Raw genomic sequence first — 21040 nt, forward strand, 5'->3', positions numbered from 1 at the left:
AGGGCAGCCGGGAAACGCGCGGCCTCCTTGACAGCTGCCGCTCCCTATCCGTGGATTTAAGAGCATACAAATTTCTCACCGGCGTTACCATTCTTCAAGATGCGCATCGTCCAGGTAACCTTCCCTCACAGGCCAAGCCCACTGGGTATCCATCCTTCTGTCCTCACTGGCTCTCCAGTTAGGCCACGTTTCCTTTAAACGTCACGTTAAAAATCAGGAAACACTGATTTTGAAGTGGAAGTGCTACTTTGCCTGCTTTAACAAATAAACAGGGTTGTTTTTCTATTTACCCAGTGGGGCACAGCGTTCACAATTCACAGTAGAGCTCCTCGAGCCTGTCTCCAGAGCAATTCATCAATGTCACAATGAATTCTACACATAATACCTTTCAACATGTTTACAGGCTGATGTTCCCTGCTCAGTTAAGTGGGAAAATCCTACCTTACAATTAAAATAAATTGCTACAGGTTCAAAATAAAGCACCGTGCATGCACTACATCAGTCTTTTATTTTGAAACTAGATCACATGAACCACACCAAGTACCAGTTTGTATCCTTTTCACCAGCTGTTTATGTCACTTCTTGCAAGAGCTTCCTTTGAGAGGGTATTAAAAGCTTTGCTAGGTGAAGATCTATGACAGGGTAACAGGTCTTGTGGGCAGACACGAAGAAGCAGGTGTCAGAGAAGATTTAACTGGTCTGATGTGCTTAGTTTTCCACAAATCTGTTCTGGCTCCTAGGGACTGTTATCCACCTGTTATGGTCTACAGTGCTACAGTGTTTTGCTGATGTTGTTCTAGGGCTTTCCCAGCTGCTAAAATTTTGATTACATATTTATACCCTTCTTCCCCCCTTCTCCCCCCTCCCCCCGCCTAAATTTGCTACTTTGAAACTTACACCTCTTCCATGAGTTCTTGGAGTTAATAACAAATGAATCCTAACCCACAAGGCTTGTGGTAATTTTTCTGACAGTGACATGAAGCAGCATCAGATTATGGTCCTCTACCATTTATCTCCAAATGCAGAACAATGTCAGAGCCAGTCAATCTTATACTAGGCACGAAGAACAGGATCTGAGAAATACACACATTTTTACAGATGACATGAAGTGTTGGATTCCTGGTCTGCTAGGAGCAGAAATCCATTCAGAAAACATAAACATTCAACAAATTTGTCTGTCATTTTAAATACTGACTGATGATGAGATAGGAAAAGAGCCATGAAATCTTTACAGTGATGAGTAACAATTTTAATTTTTTTTTTTTCTGAGCATGTAAGACTTTACTGCTTGCATGCCACTGAAAATAATACAACCTTAAGGTCTATATAGCACATAAATCTATTATATGAAAACTACTTTACAAGGACAGACATTCAGAAGTTAATAACTGCTAGATGCATTATTGCCCTTCAAAATAATTTTTTAATTGGCCTCAAACCCAGGAATAAGGCCAGGATTCTGTAGAAAAAGCTTGTAATAAAACACTTAAAATTTATATGCACAGACAACTAAGGACCTGTATTTTTTAACAGTCCTAGAGCTTAACTTTCTAACCAAAATTAGTTTGGTGCTAATTGGATGCTAATTTTTTTCTCTCTAATGAAACACTAAAAATCATAATAATATGTTTTTTCAGTTATGTCAAGATTTAACCAAGTGGGAAAATTAAGGAAAAAGCAATATCCATTGCAAACATATCAAAACTGCACTTATTTCTACTTGCTTTTTGTATTCCATACATGCTAAGAGCAAAAAATAATTCATACAGACAATTGTGTAGAGGCTACTGTTAAACTGAAAACTCAAATGTAGGTATGCAAATATACTGAATTGTTACCTTTTGCTCTACACTACTTCATATGCACCAGCATTGGAACACAAAAAGTCTTTTCTTCCCATTTCTGCCTGTTCTTTTCTAGTATGAAAGCGTAACTTGTATTAGTCAGAATCTTGCTCAAAATATAAATATATCTCTCACAACCACAGAAGAAGAGATCATTCAAACCTGCATTTAAACAAGAGTAATCTATTTAATTATTTGGAGTTCAATCCAGATGATAGCTACCTTTGCCATAGCTGTGGTAAGTGGAAAACATGTATTTCTAGTAATTAGGTTAGCTTAAAGAACACATACAGTTTAATAGATGCAGCTCTGTTTTACAAGGTCAATTTATAGCATACATTTTCTTAGACTAGGTAGAGCCTAAAGATACTACTACATTATAAACACAAACTGAGTAATAGGGAGCTGGCTTTTCACAAGCAATAAATATGAGGAAAAAAAACCCCAAAAATACTTAGGCTAGTCCTAACAGTGATGGTGAGAATGACTTTTAAAAAGGCATGTACATCATCTGTGACAAATACGGGGGTTTTGTGTTGTTTTTAAAAAAAGAAAAAAATACAGAAAAATAAATTATATAATACTACACACAATTTTCAACGTAATGACTTCAGTAGAGGTTACTAATCCCCATTTACTCATCAAAAAGGACAATTTTTCACTAAAGCTTGCCAAGAAGAAGTCATTGTATTATAGCAACATTCATAGATAATGCATGTATCAAAACAAAAAAAACAGATCAGTGTTTTCCTAGGATTCATATCAGATGACCTGGGTAATCATAGGGTATGGAGGCCTAACCAATAATAAAACTATTGACACTGAACACCTGAACACAATTAGCTAAGAATTAAGAAAGGTTATAATAATGGAGAGACAATAATTAATACAAATTATAAGTCTGAGTGAGACTTCTTCAAGGCTTAGTAACACCTGTTTTGATTGTCAACATGCTACACAGTGTTATGAGCCGTACTGAACAAGTGGAGAGCTCAATACTATCAGTGACATAAAAAAAATTCACTGATAAATTGCATATTCACATTAAAGGGGAGATGACCTACACCTTTATGATAAACATAAAGCAATTTCTAGCCTTTGAACAGCCTGTCTGATTGGCCAGTAATACTGTAAACTCTATGTTGTCCACATAGAAAGTTAAACAATCAGGACTTACACACACATGCTGTACTGGTATATTTTCAGCTGAGAACAGAGTTCTCCTTCAGTCAAAGTAAGAGGATAATTATTTCACTGTTAAAAATTAAAGATACAATGCTATAACTATTGTTCAAAATTAAGGACTCTGCATATATAAAATGATTAAAGCCAGAATCAGTTTCAAGCAACCAGGGAAACTACACAGAATAAAAGATCTCCTTATTTTGTATGTATACCACATCACTGACACAGACACATAAGAACTTCTACATAGTTTTATTAATTTATAGTTTTATTCCCCATAATAAAAAAATAACAGCACACATAGTGGGGTATACGTATTTGTGTAATTAGCTTAGAGTCAAGCTTACAGTTTTCTACACACTTACCTGTTTTCAGTTAAGGAATGTAGCTGTATGGCATCCTTGACATAAAAAGAAACAATGGGAAGATTAGAAAATTACAGACTTGACAATATCCACTGAAGTCAACAGGAAGTGTCTCCTTGGCTTCTCACTATCTTTTGACTTTAATATTTTAAAATTTAATTCATTTATTATTTCTAAACTGAGAGCAATCAACAGACAATATTTTTTCGTACATGCCTTGTCATTAAATTGCCATTATTTATTTTGGAGCAGAAACAACTGTAAAATATGTTTTTCTTCAGCCAGAGGCCAGTCTTCTACAAAGCCCTTTTACATAAAATTACAATTTGAATTTAATCCAGAATTTGAGTTAGGTGGAAAAATATGCTTCCATTAGAAGCACAGCAAGACTTAAGAGTTCTATACTTGCTGCCTCTTAGCTTTCAAGAGGAATATAAAATATCAGTTTTGTTCTAAATTATTTGTAACCTTACTGCTTTGAGGATCTCTTTCCCTGTACTGTACTGTTATATCACATAACCTGAAGAGGGGTTTCCACACTGCTACTCCATAGTGCTTCTTCATGGGAATTTCTGAATAATTTCCACACTTAATGCTAGATCATACTTAGGTTCATTTGATCTTTTGGACAGCAACTCTTTTCCACTAGGAAGACACTAGGACAGATGAAGAAGGGAGGCCTGAAAGCACCAATTATCTACGAACAATTAAAATTTTTCAGGGAAGGAATCTTAGCTGCTGGACTACATTGAGAAAGGAATTTTACTGAAAGTCCTCTTTACTTTTGCTGATGGTGTCATCAAAAGATAAAAACATCCTTGAAACTTAGAAAAGGTCCAAGATAGTGGATGAATGTAATTTCGTCTAGTATAAACTGAAACAAGAGAGGGATTAGATTATAAGAACACAATCAGTGCCATTGAATACCCACAAAATAAGTTTACTTTGAATAGGTATAAAGTACAATAGGTGTAACCTCTGCTGCAATAGTTATGTTAGCTGCATGAGGAGGTGTGCTCTTTCATCACCACACGTACAGAAGCAGAAGTGCTTGCTGCAGATCCTACTATTAGCAAACCACCACAGCTTTGCTGGTGCAGTCTGCTTTCCCAGGATTGCTCCTGTGTACGCTGTTGGCAAGATCTATAGTGAAAAGCAGGATTTACCAGAGCAGCTAAACATACATCAGGCCAGCATTAGCTAAATAGATAAGTATGGCTACATCAGGCTAGCACACTCTCTGTCAGAACCTGAAAAGGAATAAACTGCCTGAAACTCTATATACTTCTAATAACTGATAGAACATACCTTCAACTTGGGTTAACAGTGAGGGCAGAACTATACTACTATACATCCAATTTAAGAAAGCAACTCTAATTCACCTCTTCATCCCCAGTTGCTCCAGATCATGAAGAGGCACTCACCTAGCAGTGTGCTTTCTGCCTGACACAGTGGTATTACCCTCTCTGATGCAATGGCAACAAACAGATTTAAGATCTCACCATTTCTTCTGTCCTCTTTCTCTGTGGCCTCGTCTTCACTTCTGCATACACTAGCAAATGGAAAAAACCCAGACTGCCTTAATTTTCACAGGAGTTAACATATTGTGTTATAATTAGGCTCCCACACAGTTCTAAATCCAAACAGTTAATTTAGGTGAAAACTACCAACTGTCTTGCTCCAACCATGATTAGTGTAACTTGAGAGACCGTTCTGTGTCTAAACTGAGGCCCGAAGTGTGGGTGTACTTGATGTAGACAGACGTTTTAAACTGGGTAGTGCAGGTACTGGTAAGAGCATCTCTATAGCAGGCAGACCTCAGCAAAAACCAGCAGCTGAATGTCTACCCAAATCCCCTGACAGATTTTGTTGACCATATGAAGTAGTGCGTTGCCACTTCCTAATTTATTTGACCAAAGCTGTCTAGTTTAACACTATGAATACACCTTCAGTCCCACCTCTGGATGTAGAACTAACCTTAGCTAACTCATCAGGGCACATTTTTTTTACCTTTTTATAACAGGAGGAGGGGCTTCTAGCTATGAGATACCACCTGTAATACAGGCAAGCAGTGGGGAAGCTAAAATCAGGCATTAAATGTAGCACATAAAGATTTTTTCTTTCTCTTTGATAAGTAAGACATAGGAAAATAGATATACCTGAAGAAAACACATTACTAGAACTGCAAAAAGTGGGGTTTTCTGGAGTGTTTTTTTGCTTTGTTTCTTTTTTTCTCAAGAAGGGAATTAAAGCAGGCAGCCACAACCACAACTTTCCCACAGGGAAATCTACCAAGAAAAAAAAATAAAGAAGAAAAACCTCCCCCGAAACCAAATACAGGGAGTTCATAATAGAAGTTCAACCATATCCAGCATTTCCACCTCACAGGCCCATCCTGCAAAGAGAGCCCCGTGCCCGGAGCAGGTGGGGCAGCAATTCCGCAGACCTCCCGCAGCAGGGGAGCAGCAGACAGAAGGCTCCCGAAGGAGAGCTCCCGCAAGGTAAATTCTGTCTCCGGAGGAGGGAAGACTTTGACACCCGCTGCACGGGGAAATCTGAAATCTCTGCCACTCAGGACGGCACCGCACCCACTGTACTCAAATTACGAGGCGCCTAATTACCTTTTGTCTTGGCTTTCGCCGGCAGGAACGCAGAGCCCGGCCGCCAGGAAGCGGACGGGCCGCTCCCTCCCGCGCCGGGCCGCAACACGGTGTCTCTGCGGGCGCCAGCCCAGCCCCGCGAAGACGGCGGCAGCAGCAGCAGCGACGGGGTCTCCCCGCTGTCCTTTCTCGCCGCAGCCCCGTCCGCCGCCGGGCGCGACTCCCCAGCCCCCCGCGCCCCCGCCAAACCCGCCGCGGCGGGTGTCTCCCGGCTCTCCGCCCAGCCATCCTCCACCTCCGCCTCCTCCCAGAGGCCCCCTAGCCCCCTCCCAGCAGCAGGGACAGTCTCTCGCACCCCCAGGTACAGGCCACGCTAGGCCCGGCGTGGTGGTGGCGGCCCCGCCGGGCGCGGAGGGCGGACGGGACCCCGAGGGCGCCGGGGAGGGATTGGCCAGGCGGCGAGGGGAGGCGGGCGGAGAAGATGGCGCCGAGGAGCGGCGCGTGCTGAGGCGAGCGGAGCCGGGCCGGGGCGGGCGGCGGTGGCGGGGTGAGGCCGGGCGCTGACGGCGGGGCCGGGATATGCGGCAGCGCCTGCTTCCTGTGCTGAGGCGGGCTCTCCTGGGCTTAGCGCGCCCCTGCGCCGTCCCAGCCTCCCAGGTTTTGCCTCAGTGCCGGCGGCGCAGCTTTCTCGGGTACGGTGTGTGTGTGGTGGGGGCTGGGGCGGGTGAGTGGGTGAGCTGGGGCAGGCCCCCGGGTCCCCGCACTGTGAGGTCGGAGATCGCTCCTGTCCCCCACTGCGTTGTGTAAGAGGTGGCGGCGCGGCCGGGGCACCTTGCGCGGGCAGGCGAGTGCCCGCCCTGCCCCGAGCGCGTCTTCAGCCCGCGGCCTGCAGGCAGCCAGGGCAGCGAAAACGCGGGGCTCGGGAGGGAGTGATGAGGGAGTGATGAGTGAGCTGGGTCGGCGGGCCCGTGTGTGCCGAGGAGGCCTGTGTCCTGCGCTGCCCTGCCCGAGGCCGGTGTCCCGTGTGTCTCTAGCCAGCACCTCGGCTGGCAAAACAGGCTTGGTAGTCAGCCTCATGGCTATGGCGCGGCTTTAGCTGCCCGGTGGGCTCGCTTTGTTATGTTTGTCCTCCCCGTCCCACCTCAAAAAGACCCCGGAATTTGCATGCTGCTTAACTTGCCAGGTCTTCCTGAGCCATAAGTGGTAAAAAAAAAAAGTTTAAATTCTTTGCAAAGAAACTGCTATGAGAGTTACCCGCCGTTTATGGGAGTGGCCTCTTCAGTATGTGTCAAGCTGGCCAGTAACTGCCACTGTGTGTGTCCTGTTTTTGTGTGTGTGTTACTAGTTCCAGTGGAAACAGTAAGTAACCTCGATGGAGGGAGGAGGGGCGAGAGGCTTGGCATGGTTCGCTTTAGGGGAAAACTAAACTGCGTAACAGCACGGCAAAGTTTTTCCAGGAAGGGAGCTGAGTAGGGGAGAGAGGCAAAGTTGTTTTCTTTCTTTCTTTAGTACTATATCTGTTATCTTAGTAGCAAAACCTATATTTAACACTGCAAAAGCAAGAGATGTCGAGTAAATCGGGGGGGGGGGGGGAAGTTATGATGATTCATGCTGTCAATTCTCGTGTGTCAAAATTCAGATGTACCGTTATTGTTCATAATTGCAGCGAATGCTGCAGTATTGTAAGGGTGATCCACAATGTATGTTTGGAGCTAATGCTTTTCTTTGGCTGTAGGTTGTCTTGCTACATTACTTGTCTTTAAGCTTGTGAAAATATGCAGTATTTGGACTTAACGTTGCGCATGTGAGTAGGACTGTTGTGTTTCAGACTGCCTACAACCATGATTTGATCATCTGTTTAATTGTGAATTAGGATTTTCATAAACAATAATGATATGAGAGCAGGCGTAGTGCTTTCATGTGATATTTTTGAAGATGGCAAACGTGCCAATAAACTTTTCTTTAATGACATGTGCCCTGTTTCCATTTCTGAATTTTGTTTATTCTTTACCTTTTTTCAGCTTTACGTTTTTCTTCTCATAGAATTTTTAACCTTCATCTGCATGTCAAGTAGCAAGATAATTTCTCAGTTAGAACTTCTTATGGCCTCTGTTCTAGTTAGGAGGTCCCTACAAGGTTCATGTTTGCATGTTTTTTTCCTCCGTTTCTCCTTTACGTCTTCAGTCGCTTGTAAGGCTGCAGCTTAGACCCTTAGATGAAACCCTGCCTTTGGGACTTTGATCAGAGTGTGAAGGATACAACTTATTTTGCACATGAAGTAGTTCCCTACCCTGTTAGATCTAGGAGAAGAAAGCGGGAAGGGACAAAAAAGTTCTTTACCTTCAGTGCTTCACTAAACTGGAAGATGTGGCTAGGGGTCATTGCAGGTTATTGTAGAAGTCATTTACTAAAAATACTGTCAGACCATTTGAGAGATCACAAGTTGAGTTGTTATTTTAGATATATTCTATTGTATTAGATCCTTTCATAATAGTTTTAACAAGGTAGGAATCAAAAAGTTTGTAGTAATAAATGTCTGTTGAGGAATTTATTTAGTTGGATTTGTGTCCAGTTATGCATTTGTATATGCACAGTGTGTCAGGGAATATCTTTGTTCTCAGCTGTTACCATGTCCGTAAGTTGATACAATATCTTTATGAAATAGCACTGTGTATATGTAATAAGGTAATTTGTGATGGAGTTTGATTGAAAGTTGCTTCACTGTAGCTTTCTATTTAGATCTCACCTTCTGCAGCTTTTTTTTGGAATGAGTCAGAACTATAGCTTGCCTGAAAAATTCAGATGAAAAAAAAGTGCCATAGAATTGAGAGTTTACCTGCAGCATTAACAGTAGAGCTAGAATTGTCCAAAATCAAATAACTAGAACACAGAAGAGGTAAATAGCCAGGACTTCCTTTGTTGCAACACATCACTGCTTCTTGTTATAGGTCAGTTGATTAAAGTGCTAGTATTAGATAAGCAGTTGCTTTTAAAGTAGGATTACAGTAGTTGTCATGATTCAGAATCCCAAAGTTCTTTCTGTGTTTGTTGGTAGATCAGATTTTCTTTCCAGTTCTCTCATCTTTCTGTGTATTTCTTGTTGTTATGCAGTATAACCAAAGTTTTTAATTCAGACCTCACAAGTTTTTCTTTTTGAGGGTAAGAAACAGATGGTAGCATAAAGTGTTAAGTGAGTTGGCTTTACAAAGAGTCTTGGGCAATCTGATGTGCTGCTTGCAGATAAAATGTTTAAAATGCACATCAAAATACAGTAGAATAAACCAGAGAGGTCTTCCCTGTAACATCCAGTTTTGTTTCCTAGTGTGTGCAGGGCATGTGCTAGACACCTGTGCAGCACTGTGGTTGTGGACCAAGCCCTGCAGCTGTAGGGTGGTGGAGGAAAAATGTCAGGGAGGGAGGAAGAATAAGAACCACTGGCTTGTGAGTATTCAATGCATAAAGCAATTAATTGGATTAATGAGTACATTTCTGAAGGAAATAAGTAAAATACACTTCCAAGCAGCTGGTTGTGTTACACGCAAACTAGTCTTGTCAGTGTTGTTCTTAGCATGCAGTTTGAGACTGATGAAAATGATACAAGCCAAAATACTATGACAGATTTGTGAAGTCATTCTGAAGATCATGTATTGTCTAAAGATCAAAACCAGATAATTTTACTTAAATTTAATAAAGACCTAATCTTTCATGTAATGAAAGGCTTCAAAACCCTTTTGGAATTTTCCTATTTTCAGCAGTCTTGTAAAAAAAATGAAGAAGCACTAGGGAAAGATTAATTTTGTTTTCTATTTCTAATGAACCTGGATAAAACTTGTTTACTGTGAAGGGTGTGTTTTGATTAATTGGGGCAAATTTAGAAGAAATAGGAAAAGTAAGCTGAAGTGATTTAGAGATTTTTAAAAACTGGATACGCTTTATTGCTGTTTCTGAAATCAGATTGTATAAAATCATGCCTTTGTATTTGACTTTTTACCTAGTGCTTTGGAAACTGTGGAATGGTCGAGTAACGAAATGTAGTTTCAGGGCAGTAAATTACTGTTTTGGTGTCTTGAGTGTATATCTTATTCTGTTGGACTGACAATGAGCCACATGCATTATTTTACTAGTTATTCAGCCAGGGGCTGATCTTACATATGAAGCTATCAGGGCCAAGTTCACACATGGTATTGTCTCATTAATGCCAGTTATTATTCCAGAAACACCAGTATTTCTACTGCCATGTTGGCAGTGAAGCTGTGGCGGACCAAGTTTTACTGCTGTGATCTAGAAGCTGTAGAAGCCGGACCCTTCTGGGAATGAAAGCAAGGCAGGCATCTGCCCTGGCCACCATCATTAGGAGGGAATTTTCTGAGTCAATTACAGACTTGGCAAAAAACAGCACACTGAGGTTCTGAATGTGCTTTAATTGTAGCAAGCTTCAGGATTTCTTCAAAATAAACTCCATAACAAAACCTTATAAATATTCATCATCTTCAAACTTGCCTAATTTGGCATGATTAGTTGTTCCTAATAACTTGGTAGCACCGAGTAAATCATTGTGGGCCTTTGTAGTTGGAGCTATTATGTACGGAGTAATATGCTGAATTCCTAAGGAGTTTGAAAGGGATAAAACATGATAACATTTTGAGCAGTTTATCTACTTATGCAATCTATCTGTCCATGTATGCAATCAGATTTATTTAGATCAGCATCAGAAATGTGTTGGAATCTCATATATTCTCTAGCTTCGTGACAAGTAGATTTACAGAAGATTGATGCTTTACGGATGTTGAATAATGTGAACTGTTTAATCTGTAAATGTGTAAAAGAAAGATTGCTAGGTTTGTCTACTGATGAACCTGTAATCTGAAAAGTTATGTATAGTCTCCCAAAGTAGCCTTTATGGTAATGGTCACCAGAGTTGATTTAATTTGTTTTATTTTTTTATTTTTTTTTGAGATAACTCTTTCTCTACTCCATTTTTATTACATTATTTGTAACAGAACTTAGTAAAAACATTCCTCTGACTTGTACTGCATATGGTTTAGTCTAAAAAATAATTTTTAATTATGATATACTACTGAATCAAGAAGAGAGGAGGTGACTTACTGGTGACGTCACTTGTTATATATACAAGGATGTCACAATGCCATTGAATTCTACTGCTGTTGTGAGGAGAGGTAGTTGCAAGAGGTGAAGAGGAGGAATGAAGATCTGTAGAAAAATTGAGACTTATTGTTGCAAAGCCACGAGCTTGCAAATGAAGAAGTTTGTGGACTTTTCCGTAGGGCTCAGTTCAGTGCTGTTTTCCTGGTAAGAGAGGTAAGGAAACTCTAACTGGTAATTTTGCAGCACCGGACCTCCTGCTGAAGCACACAGCGCTTCTTTTGCTCCATGCATTTGCAGCTGAAGAATTAATTATGTGAGTTATTAAGAACTGTAAACCAAGATAGATCAGTGAATAATCCAGAGAGCACAGTTACCGGTGGTAGCTCAGTTGCAGGACAGGGAAGTGTTTTGGTTCAACAAAGGTTTCACTTCACCCTGGTAAATGGCAGGCAATTAAGCAGAGGGGGTGGATGGGAAAGGAAGTAAAAGGAAATAGATATAAATAAAACACAGAACTTAGGACAGGTGCAGAATGTGAGATTGAACATTACTGTGGTCTTTGTATAGTTTCAAAGACACTGCTAGAACTTTGGTGACAGTTGTACTACAATAGTGTAACAGATCAAGTATATGCAAAAGACATGAAACATGAGTTGCTAAACATGAGGAGCAATTCATATCCTGGTGTACAGAAGTGTAAGCTTAAAGTGAGTACATTGTAATGCTCTCAGAAGTAATTTGGGTTCAGTTGCATAAAAGCTTTAAGCAAACCCCAATTTTAAGGAAACTGATAAAATTTTAAAGCAAGGATCAAAATATGCTGAGCTGATAACTGTTGCCATTCATCTTGGTTACTTCAGGCTGATGAGTGTTTACAGCCATTCATCTGTCTCAGACCTGTCTACCCACATTTAGCTTAAATATGTGCAGTCTGTCATGGAAAAAGAATCAAGGAAAGCACTTTGGCATTTGTGCTTTGGGGGTCATATTTTTATTAGCTAGTTACATTTTTGCATTGAAGCAACCCTCAGGAGTTTCTGTTAATTGGTTTTCAAATATGGTCCTTTAATTGTTCAAACATTGAACTTAGTTTTGACTACACTGGCTAATTTTTAATTAAAGTAAGTTTCCTGAAATAACTTAGATTAAAATAGTTAGGCATAATCATATATCACTTAGTCCCGCTCTGTAATATGTTTGCAGGTGAAACCTTGCTGGTTTGAAGGGGCTGCCTGACCGGAAATCATTAAAAAAATGTGACCTCAAAGAGTAGAATTGAGTTTATTTCAAGTAGCTGTAGCTTGTAATTCAGCATCGGTTTTAGTTGATACTTGTCTCATACAAGTGAAGTAATTTTGATGAGAAAGATTGTCTTAACATTTCATAGTCATTGAATAGGAACACTACTCTCAGTTCCAGCATCCCTATTATCTTCTCTGTTTCTGTCTAGCTGTGTGATGTTGCCATCTGTCAATTTTTGAGCCAGTGGAAAAAGTACTAGTGCCGCAGTAATGCTTTGTGTTTGTTCTTGCCTCCTTTGCTTTACTGCCTCTTTGTTGCTTCTGTGTTGTGAAAGTAATATGATGGTATTTCTTCTCATGACATTTTTATTAGGATATTAGCTCTGCAATAAACATATAATCTACTTTGTGGATTAATTTAATACTACTGACCATCAGCACCCAATACTCATTGTGATGACAGAGCAAGTAGATACAGCTCTTACATTTCAGGACAGCATCTGAACATGACTTCAGGGGTTAAGCTATTTTTCAAGAGACTACAAGAAATACAGAATTCTTTCTTTCCATTACTTTTTTTTTGCTATGATCAGAAGCAGTCTGTTGTCAAAAAGTGGTTTGTAGGGTTTTTAGGATTCTTGTGAAAGAATGGAATGTGGTATTGTTACAAAGCAATTGTACTTAGCTTGGAAGTTGCACATAAAAACAGTTGTATGTACAATATTATATCTTACAATTTACTCCTTAAGAAAAAATCACTGTGTAAATAAATGACATTTTCTTCTCTAGCTATTGTATTGTAGTAACATAGCACCAGGAGGAATGGCACTTGAGCAGGAAGGTATTGGTTTTATTCTTTTGACACATTGCCCTTCAGGAATATTTCATAGTTGATCTGCTTTTGCTTTGATATGAGTTGTCTGGTACTATGGTTTAGAAGGGAAATAATTGTGAGTTAATCATGCAAACCCATTTGAAGTTGAAGAGAAGGTTGTATTCACAATGCCCATTGAAATAACAATGAAGATGGAGACACAAGTTCAAGTCCTTGGTTTGAAAGCTTAATTACCAGTTTTGACCTTTTTGAAAATTACAGGCTTTTCCTGTACTGAAATTTGACTGCCAGCTGGAGGTAGCCTAGGAAAGACGCAGAAGTAGGGAATGATGGTAAAATGGAGGTGTACAGCTTCACAAGGCATCAATTGAAATCTCATAAGATTTCACAGAAGCTGCATAATATGATGAATCACATTGGAAAGATGAGTCATCGGAACAAACAGTAAAGTTCTGTGACTTGATGTGGTGTAGAAATAACAAAGAGATATGAGAGGATGAGGAAATCGTTTAACATTTAAAAAAACCCAACACCATGAGAAGTTTATAGTATATATGCATCTTATGATAAGCAGCTAGTATCTTAATGAGGTGCTCCTTGCCAGAAGTGAAGTCAGGAGGTTGAGTCCTCCTTGGTATCCTGCCTACTTTTATTTGTCAATCCAGTAGAATTATATGCAAGTGAAATGCAATTAAGAACAGTTTAGTTACTGATTTTCATCTATGAAAGGTAGTATCTAGTCTCTCTAAATAAATTTTGCACAGTATCTTAAGTTTAGTAGAGTATTTCTACTTAACTTTGAACAAGGGGGAATTTTTTAAACCATAGGCATGGATTATATCAGTGCTGTTGATGCAGAGAAACGGAGAAGTTGCTGTTCTTGGAGTATCCTTTGGTTTTGAATGGTTTCTGCATTTTTTTCAGAGGAAGAAAGTCTATAGGTGCTCCAGGCAGGCTTAGCCTAAGTACAGGGTTAAACTAGTAGATAAATGACAGGTTTAAATGAGAATGTAGATATTTACATTGAAATTTAGCATTTTGGATACTGTTTAGTGGTTACATTTGATTGCACTTGTTTTTTGAAGGTAGTTCAGGGTATGAGAGCCATGTTCCTTCTAAAATGCATTAAGTTGCACATTTTAAAGTTACTTGCTTAGAGACACTCAAGTTCTGATTATTCATTGATGCTTTCTGTGTTCAGCACTTCTGTGGGTGGTTTTTTTTTTTTTTGTTTTTTTTTTGTTTTTTTTTTTTATTTGGATTATAATTCCTGTTTGTAATTTTGCTTTCTTTCATATAAGGGCATGTTAGAACTTAAGTCTATTTAAAAGTTCCAAAGTAAGTTTTTTTTTGTTTTTTTACTTCTTTGAAAAGCATTCAAAGATCTGACGCTTACTTTACTGCTTTTTTTCACAATAGCTTCTCCAATTTGCATCTCCTTCCTCAAGCATAAATACAGTCTTATACAAACTTTCACTCTTGCTACAGATAGTCTTATTTTTCTGTATGTGAAACACTGTTTTTCACTGATTCTACTGTAGACATTATGTTCATAAACTTTTTGTCCTTAACATGGTCTTAATAATGAGCTCTTTATTAGCCTCTTTGTAATATATAACACCAACAGCGATAATTCTGCATCTGCTAACTTCAAGTTGGCTGTTTTTTTTATATTGTAGAATCACATGAATAAATGGAAAGGAGATAATCCAGAGGGACAGGAGCTTGCAGAACTTCTTCCCGTTTTGAGAAGATAGAGAATTTTAGGAAGGAGATTTTATTAACTGACTTTTAATTTTTACGTTTAAGCTGTAAATAAAATACGTAAACAGTTTTTCTTTTCCAAACAAAGGGTTTTGTTACCTGGTAACACTGAATGTGCAATTGGTTTGCTAGCTAGAGAGTTAGTTAAAAGGTTATGACTGAAGATCTGAAACAGTAAGTATGTTGTGATCTGTGCGGTCCTTCATGTTTCACATCTCATGTGTTCTTAAAGCTTGTGCGTAGTCTTAAAACTTGGGTAAAGTTCCTTGAATGGTACAACCTGAAAATGGAAAAGCAACTACCATACAACTCCTTGTTATCTATGGGAAATCAACCAGGCCATGCAGAATTTCTCATGCCTTTGTCTATGTGTTGTGGTAGGGTTAGACTCAGATCTGGTTTTCTTTGTAAGTGAAATTAGTTCAGCAGTGACTAATGAAGCTTATGTACTAAGTTACTTGGCAATATAGCAAGCAACATTTCACCACAGGAAAAGATTTGAGTTTGATTGGTACCACATAACAGGCCCTGTTCTAAAACCCTTCCGATAAAACAGTGTTTTAGCTGTTCAGTAGCTCTTACATGCTGGAGTAAACCACATGGTTGGTTCAGAGCACAGCTCTTTGATTGCCTGTTTCTGGGATTTGCTTATATTTGTGTGTGTGTGTGTCTTTGTGGGTTTTTTTTTGTTTTTAATTCCTGTGTGTTGGTGTGGTTGTTTTTTATTTGCTTGCTTGTTTGTTTTTAACTTGCAGCCAAGTGGTTCTACTCGAGCTTCCCAAATATCCTAATCTGAATGGCTCACCTTTTCACTTGGCATTTAAAAAAATGAATAACCAGAGTTTATACTTTCAGATTCACACTTAGTTTCTTAGAATTTCAAAATTATACCATTAAGGAAGCATGTCTCATAGTATGTCTGTTAAACTGATAGTAGAAGTTCAAACATGTGAATTTGTTCCTGCTTAGCAGGGCAACAATACAGCGTGTTTGTATTTTTATGGTAAATGGTGTCACCCTTTCATGGTGGAGTGTACAAATCCAGTGGTTTACTAAAATTTTGTTTATCTGACAGTTGCAAAGTTACAACATTTATAATATAACCGCCAATTCAGACACATGAAATACTTTTCTGAAGCCTAAAAGTACACCTGAGAGAGCAGTGTAGGCTTCATTTAATTTAGTTTTTATCATAATTGAATAAGGGGATGATATTTCTTTACTTTCTTAAATTACTGTTAGTATAAAACTTGAAACATTCAATTATACAAATGTATAATGTTGCTTGGTTTTTGGTTTGGTGTTTTGTGTTTTTGTTCTAACAGCAGTATCTTTCAGGATCTAAACTAAACTTTTAGTCCAGTTCTGTGAGTTTTGTGCAGAACTCAATTTCTCGGTGTCAGTATTGCCCAGAATTCTTTATCATAATATTAAAATTTTATCAGGGCCTATGTAAAAACAGTGACATTTCCTCTGCTTTCTTCTAGGTTTCAGACAGAGGCAAACAACAAAATGAACAATCCAGCTATTAAGAGAATAACAAATGAAATTATCAAATCACCTGAGGATAAACGAGAATATCGTGGACTGGAATTGGCAAATGGCATTAAAGCTCTTCTCATAAGTGACCCCACAACAGACAAATCTTCAGCAGCACTTGATGTACACATAGGTATTTATTGCACGTTGTGTTCATTATGTCATTAATAAAATTGCTTCAAGTTTTGGTATCTTTTAATTGCAAATAAACTGGCAGACATGGTATCCAGTTGGCAGATTCACCTTTTATTGTCATTTAGAGTTTGTTTAATTCTTTGACACATGAAGTTGAAAATTATTAGAGTTACTTAAATACTCTTACTGTACTCTCTGTTTTCTCAGGTGTAGCTCAGTAGAAAGACTTCTTTTAACCATTAAGTTTCATGTTATGGAAGATCTTTTGTAAGCAGAAAAGGGGTGGGTGTGAGTGCAATTATTTCAGACAGCTCCATCTGTTATGTCAGACTTTTTTTTTTGTTTCATGTTAAGTTGTTGATGTGTAGAGGTGAGAAAATGCTGTAGTGCTGGAAGAGTTGGAAGGGCACTCCCTAACTCCAGTGATGCTTAGGTGTGCAAATAGAAACACTGGAAATAGAAGGGAAGGTAGTTACTTTGATTCTTTGGAACAATGGAAGCCTTTCTTAGATCTGAGGTATTTCTCAAGCTTGTGTAGTTTCTCAGTTGCTTGGAAAGTATGATGTGCACACACATTACATAAGGGTCCTCTTGCTGTATTTGTAGTTGGGAATTCTGGCTGCCGTTGGTGTTTGGACAGAAATAGTAGAGCAGCTTTGAAAATTTCTGGCCTTTTTTATTATGGAGATAGCTGTCACAAGTCATTATCTCACTCAAAGGATGCCAAATGTGATTTTGTTAGGTACTGTGACAATCATAGCCAACTGCAGCATCCAGTGTCTGCACATGTACTGAAGGAGATGTGTTTGTTGCCTTCATTTCTCCCATTGAACATCATAGCATATTCCAAAACAGGTCACTCTTGACTTCCACATTTCTGGCTTCCATTCTTGCACATCATTATTGTCTTTTAATCCATCTGCCTTTGTAATTACTAGCTGGTCATCAGTAGCTGCGTGCATTCAGGCAATTACAGGTTATCAGTCATCCTATAAACCACAGGATAAATACCTCCTTAATTGTGGTTGGCAATTGCTGCCCTTTACATAGTGCAATTATTAAAGTCAAGGTATAGATGTCAGAACACTGATCTGCCAGCTCTTACCGATATGAGTCATAGACTTCAGCAGAAAAATTGTCTCTGTAAGGCAGTGCAGGCTGATTTGGAGAGGCAATTTGAGACACTAATTGGTTCAGTTACTAAGTCTTTATTTTATTTTTAAGATTGAATTTAGTTGACTATAGCTGCACAAGTGTTTGCTTACATCTATGGAATTGATATAATTGCCTGAGGCAACACACTGTAATATAAAGCACTTTAAAAGACTTAACAATTTAATATTGCTTTCTAAATGGTTACATGGAATTTTTCTTCCTGCAGGATCCTTGTCTGATCCCCCCAACATTGCTGGGCTTAGTCACTTTTGTGAGCATATGTTGTTCCTGGGAACCAAGAAGTATCCAAAAGAGAATGAGTATAGCCAATTTCTTAGTGAGCATGCCGGGAGCTCAAATGCTTTCACAAGTGGAGAACATACCAACTATTACTTTGACGTATCACATGAACATCTGGAAGGTGCACTAGATAGGTAAATAGATTTGTATTATATGGGTGCAGTTTGAAATTATGTGAGAGTTTGTGGGTTTTTTTTTGTTTGGTTGGTTTTTTTATTATTTTTTTTGTTATGATATTAAAGAAATGTTTGAGGGTGCTGTCTTTTGTTAAAACTGATACCAGATATTTTTCAGTACAAAAGTTTTGCTCAGTTTTTCTCAGCGAGCAGAGTTCTTTGCTGAGGCAGTATTTTTGAAGTTCAGAGTTTGTGTTTACACTGAATGTTTTTATAAATATTCGTATTTCAATCCATATGGGACACAGAATATGATTATGAGCTTCTGCATTGTGCAGATACTCTGCTTGTATAATCAAATATTATGCTTCCTATAGGATCCTTATTTCATTGGTAGCAAAAGAAGGATTAAGTCCAGAAATATATTAGGATGCCTTTAGTAAACGGAGCTCACTGAAATCTCTGCCTTTTGTGGGAGGGGACAGAAATTGAAAGATGTGTAGTCAGTGAGGTAAAGAGTGGTTTTTTTTCCCTTTGGATTTTCCCTTGATGTCTGACTAAACTGACTTGATTTTGAGATTAAAAGAGTCTCTTGCAGCTAAACTTCAAAACAGTAGAAATGTTCAGTGTATTAATTGTGATGTAAGGTCTTTGATCATCATAGTACCTTATATGATTAATACATTGTTGTCCACATTTATAAATAAAGAAACTGAGAAATGAAATTTGTGAATCAGTGTCAGAACTGTTACATAATTTATAACTTTTGCATTACAGAAATAATATATTAGTGTGTTTACAGGAGGTACATAAACTTCATCATTTTCTGTTACCGTTTATGTACAGTACTTTTGCCTTTAATTTAAATTTTTCTGTTTAGATTTGCCCAGTTTTTCCTGTGCCCTTTGTTTGATGAAAGCTGCAAAGACAGGGAAGTGAATGCTGTTGATTCTGAGCATGAGAAGAACCTGATGAATGATGCCTGGAGGTTGTTTCAATTAGAGAAGGCTACTGGAAATCCTAATCATCCCTTCAGTAAATTTGGAACAGGTTTGTCAGAATATAATTATCCATCCATTGGAGTTCTGTGTAACACACAGGAGCATTGTTTATATAAAATTGTTAAAGACAGACTGAAACAATCGCCTTCTTCCCCCTTTCTATACAAGTTTATTATGTTGCTTTATCATATTTTCCACATTGTAGACCAAGCAGAGCTAGACAAAAACAGAGTGATCCAAGACTTGCAGTACAGTGATGAAGCATCCTTTATGATTCTGATAATTACTGTAGTGAATGCTGTTTTCCTATTACTGGATTTGTCATAATTTGGTACTGTTAAGTCTTTGTGCATAACAAAGTGAATGAACTGTGTATAAATTGTTGTTAGACACATGCTGGTTTTGCTAGCTAGTATTGCATTAGGACCACATGACAGTGGCTAGGTCAAATTGGAAAGATGAGCAAGTTAATGTGAAAATTACTAGTAAGAATATAAAACTCAAAGTCTTAAGCACAGAGCACAGCAACAGTAGATGGATAGATAAAAGGGTCTTGGACAAATCCTAATCTTATGGTTGTAGGTTTTTTCTGGCTTTATTATTCAGAGAATGCTTAGTAGCAATTTAAACATCCCAAAACCTCAATTTAAAAATATTAAAGTAAGATGTTGTGTTTATGATCAAAACCACAAAAGTTTGATGCTTTACCAGAAGTTTCAATTTTTTTTAATAGGAATTATTTTCTATGTGAATTTGGTTTTGAAACTGTCGAAGTGGCAGGGGTATTATTCATTCACTGCACTGTTTGATCCTTGAGCATGAGTGCATTTTGTGGCTGGGTCGGTTTGCTGAATGAATAGTTGATGAAAATATTTGGTACAATAGGATGATGAAAGGGCAGATAATGGGCTTAAAGAGTTAGTTTCTTCCTCTGTATCAAGAAAGAGTATTTTTGCATCTGTTGATGTAGGTTATAGTTGAGGAGCTGGTAGGCAGCTGCTACAGGAGCATGTTTGCTCTGTTCACCAAGAAAGACAGGCTGTCTGCAATGGGAAAACTGTAACTACATTCTCCAAACAGGTAAATTTGAAAATCTGGGCAGGCAACCATCTGAAGAACATTCTGTAATCTCTGCTACAGAAGAGATTATTTAATTTTTCTATAGCACTTAGAAAACGTAAGTGAAAGTTGCAGAATGTTTTTCTGCAATTAAAGGTTTTATGGCGGATACAAGTGAAATGTTTTCATGGAGAGAATACCTGAAATGTGCTCAAATTCAATAGCAGTAGTCATACTCACCTCTTCTTACATTAGGCTCCGATTCTGAAATTAAATTATAGCCTTCCTGTAGATCTAACGTTGCAGATGTAGAGCCCAGCTTTGATGTTTTTTATTTACTTAGAGATGACAGCTGTGGTAGTGTTTTCATGAGAACTACAGTTGGCATCCTTCCTACTGCTCCCTTTTGACCAGTTAAAATGTTAGTCTAGCAGAATACAGGAATGACTTAATTTGATACTTCAGGTCACTCCTTGTAGCAGCCTGTTTTCCAGCAAACCTTCTATTATTCTTTGTCTGTCCAGAGAAACAAATTCACCTTAATCTTCCAGTTTTCTTGTTAGGATGTGCCTTTTGTCCCACATACCATTTGTCCATCTCCCTGAGTTGATGCCTGTGATGGTAATTCTCTGTTAATACCTTCACCAGTGTCAAGTGCTTTCCTAGGTACTTTTGCATTGTCTAAAGTCTCATTTTCTTACAAGACTCTTGCCTCTTAATATACTCCGGTATTGCAACAGCCCAGTTTCTGAGCTAAAGCTTTAGCTTTTTTTTTGTTGTATTTTACTCTGTTTT

General features: G+C 38.6%; 1 protein-coding gene across 5 annotated transcripts in view; it reads left to right on the plus strand.

The window, feature by feature from the left end:
* The first annotated feature begins 2 nt into the window (after window positions 1-2).
* The window catches only part of IDE (insulin degrading enzyme), an 81631-nt gene continuing 60593 nt past the window's right edge, over window positions 3-21040 (plus strand). The window contains exons 1-4 of one of the 5 annotated variants that reach the window (XM_031044705.2): window positions 3-114; window positions 16428-16612; window positions 17996-18203; window positions 19066-19235. In XM_031044705.2, the coding sequence (XP_030900565.1) occupies window positions 16453-16612; window positions 17996-18203; window positions 19066-19235 (538 nt within the window). In that variant the 5' untranslated portion in view covers window positions 3-114; window positions 16428-16452. Of the gene's footprint in view, window positions 115-5875; window positions 5896-6312; window positions 6356-6573; window positions 6687-11198; window positions 11314-16427; window positions 16613-17995; window positions 18204-19065; window positions 19236-21040 lie in introns of those variants that run through there. The other 4 variants (XM_031044706.2, XM_034061320.1, XM_031044703.2 and 1 more) reach the window with 4 other exon arrangements.

Source organism: Melopsittacus undulatus, chromosome 4 (assembly GCF_012275295.1).
Source record: "Melopsittacus undulatus isolate bMelUnd1 chromosome 4, bMelUnd1.mat.Z, whole genome shotgun sequence".
NCBI lineage: Eukaryota > Metazoa > Chordata > Aves > Psittaciformes > Psittaculidae > Melopsittacus > Melopsittacus undulatus.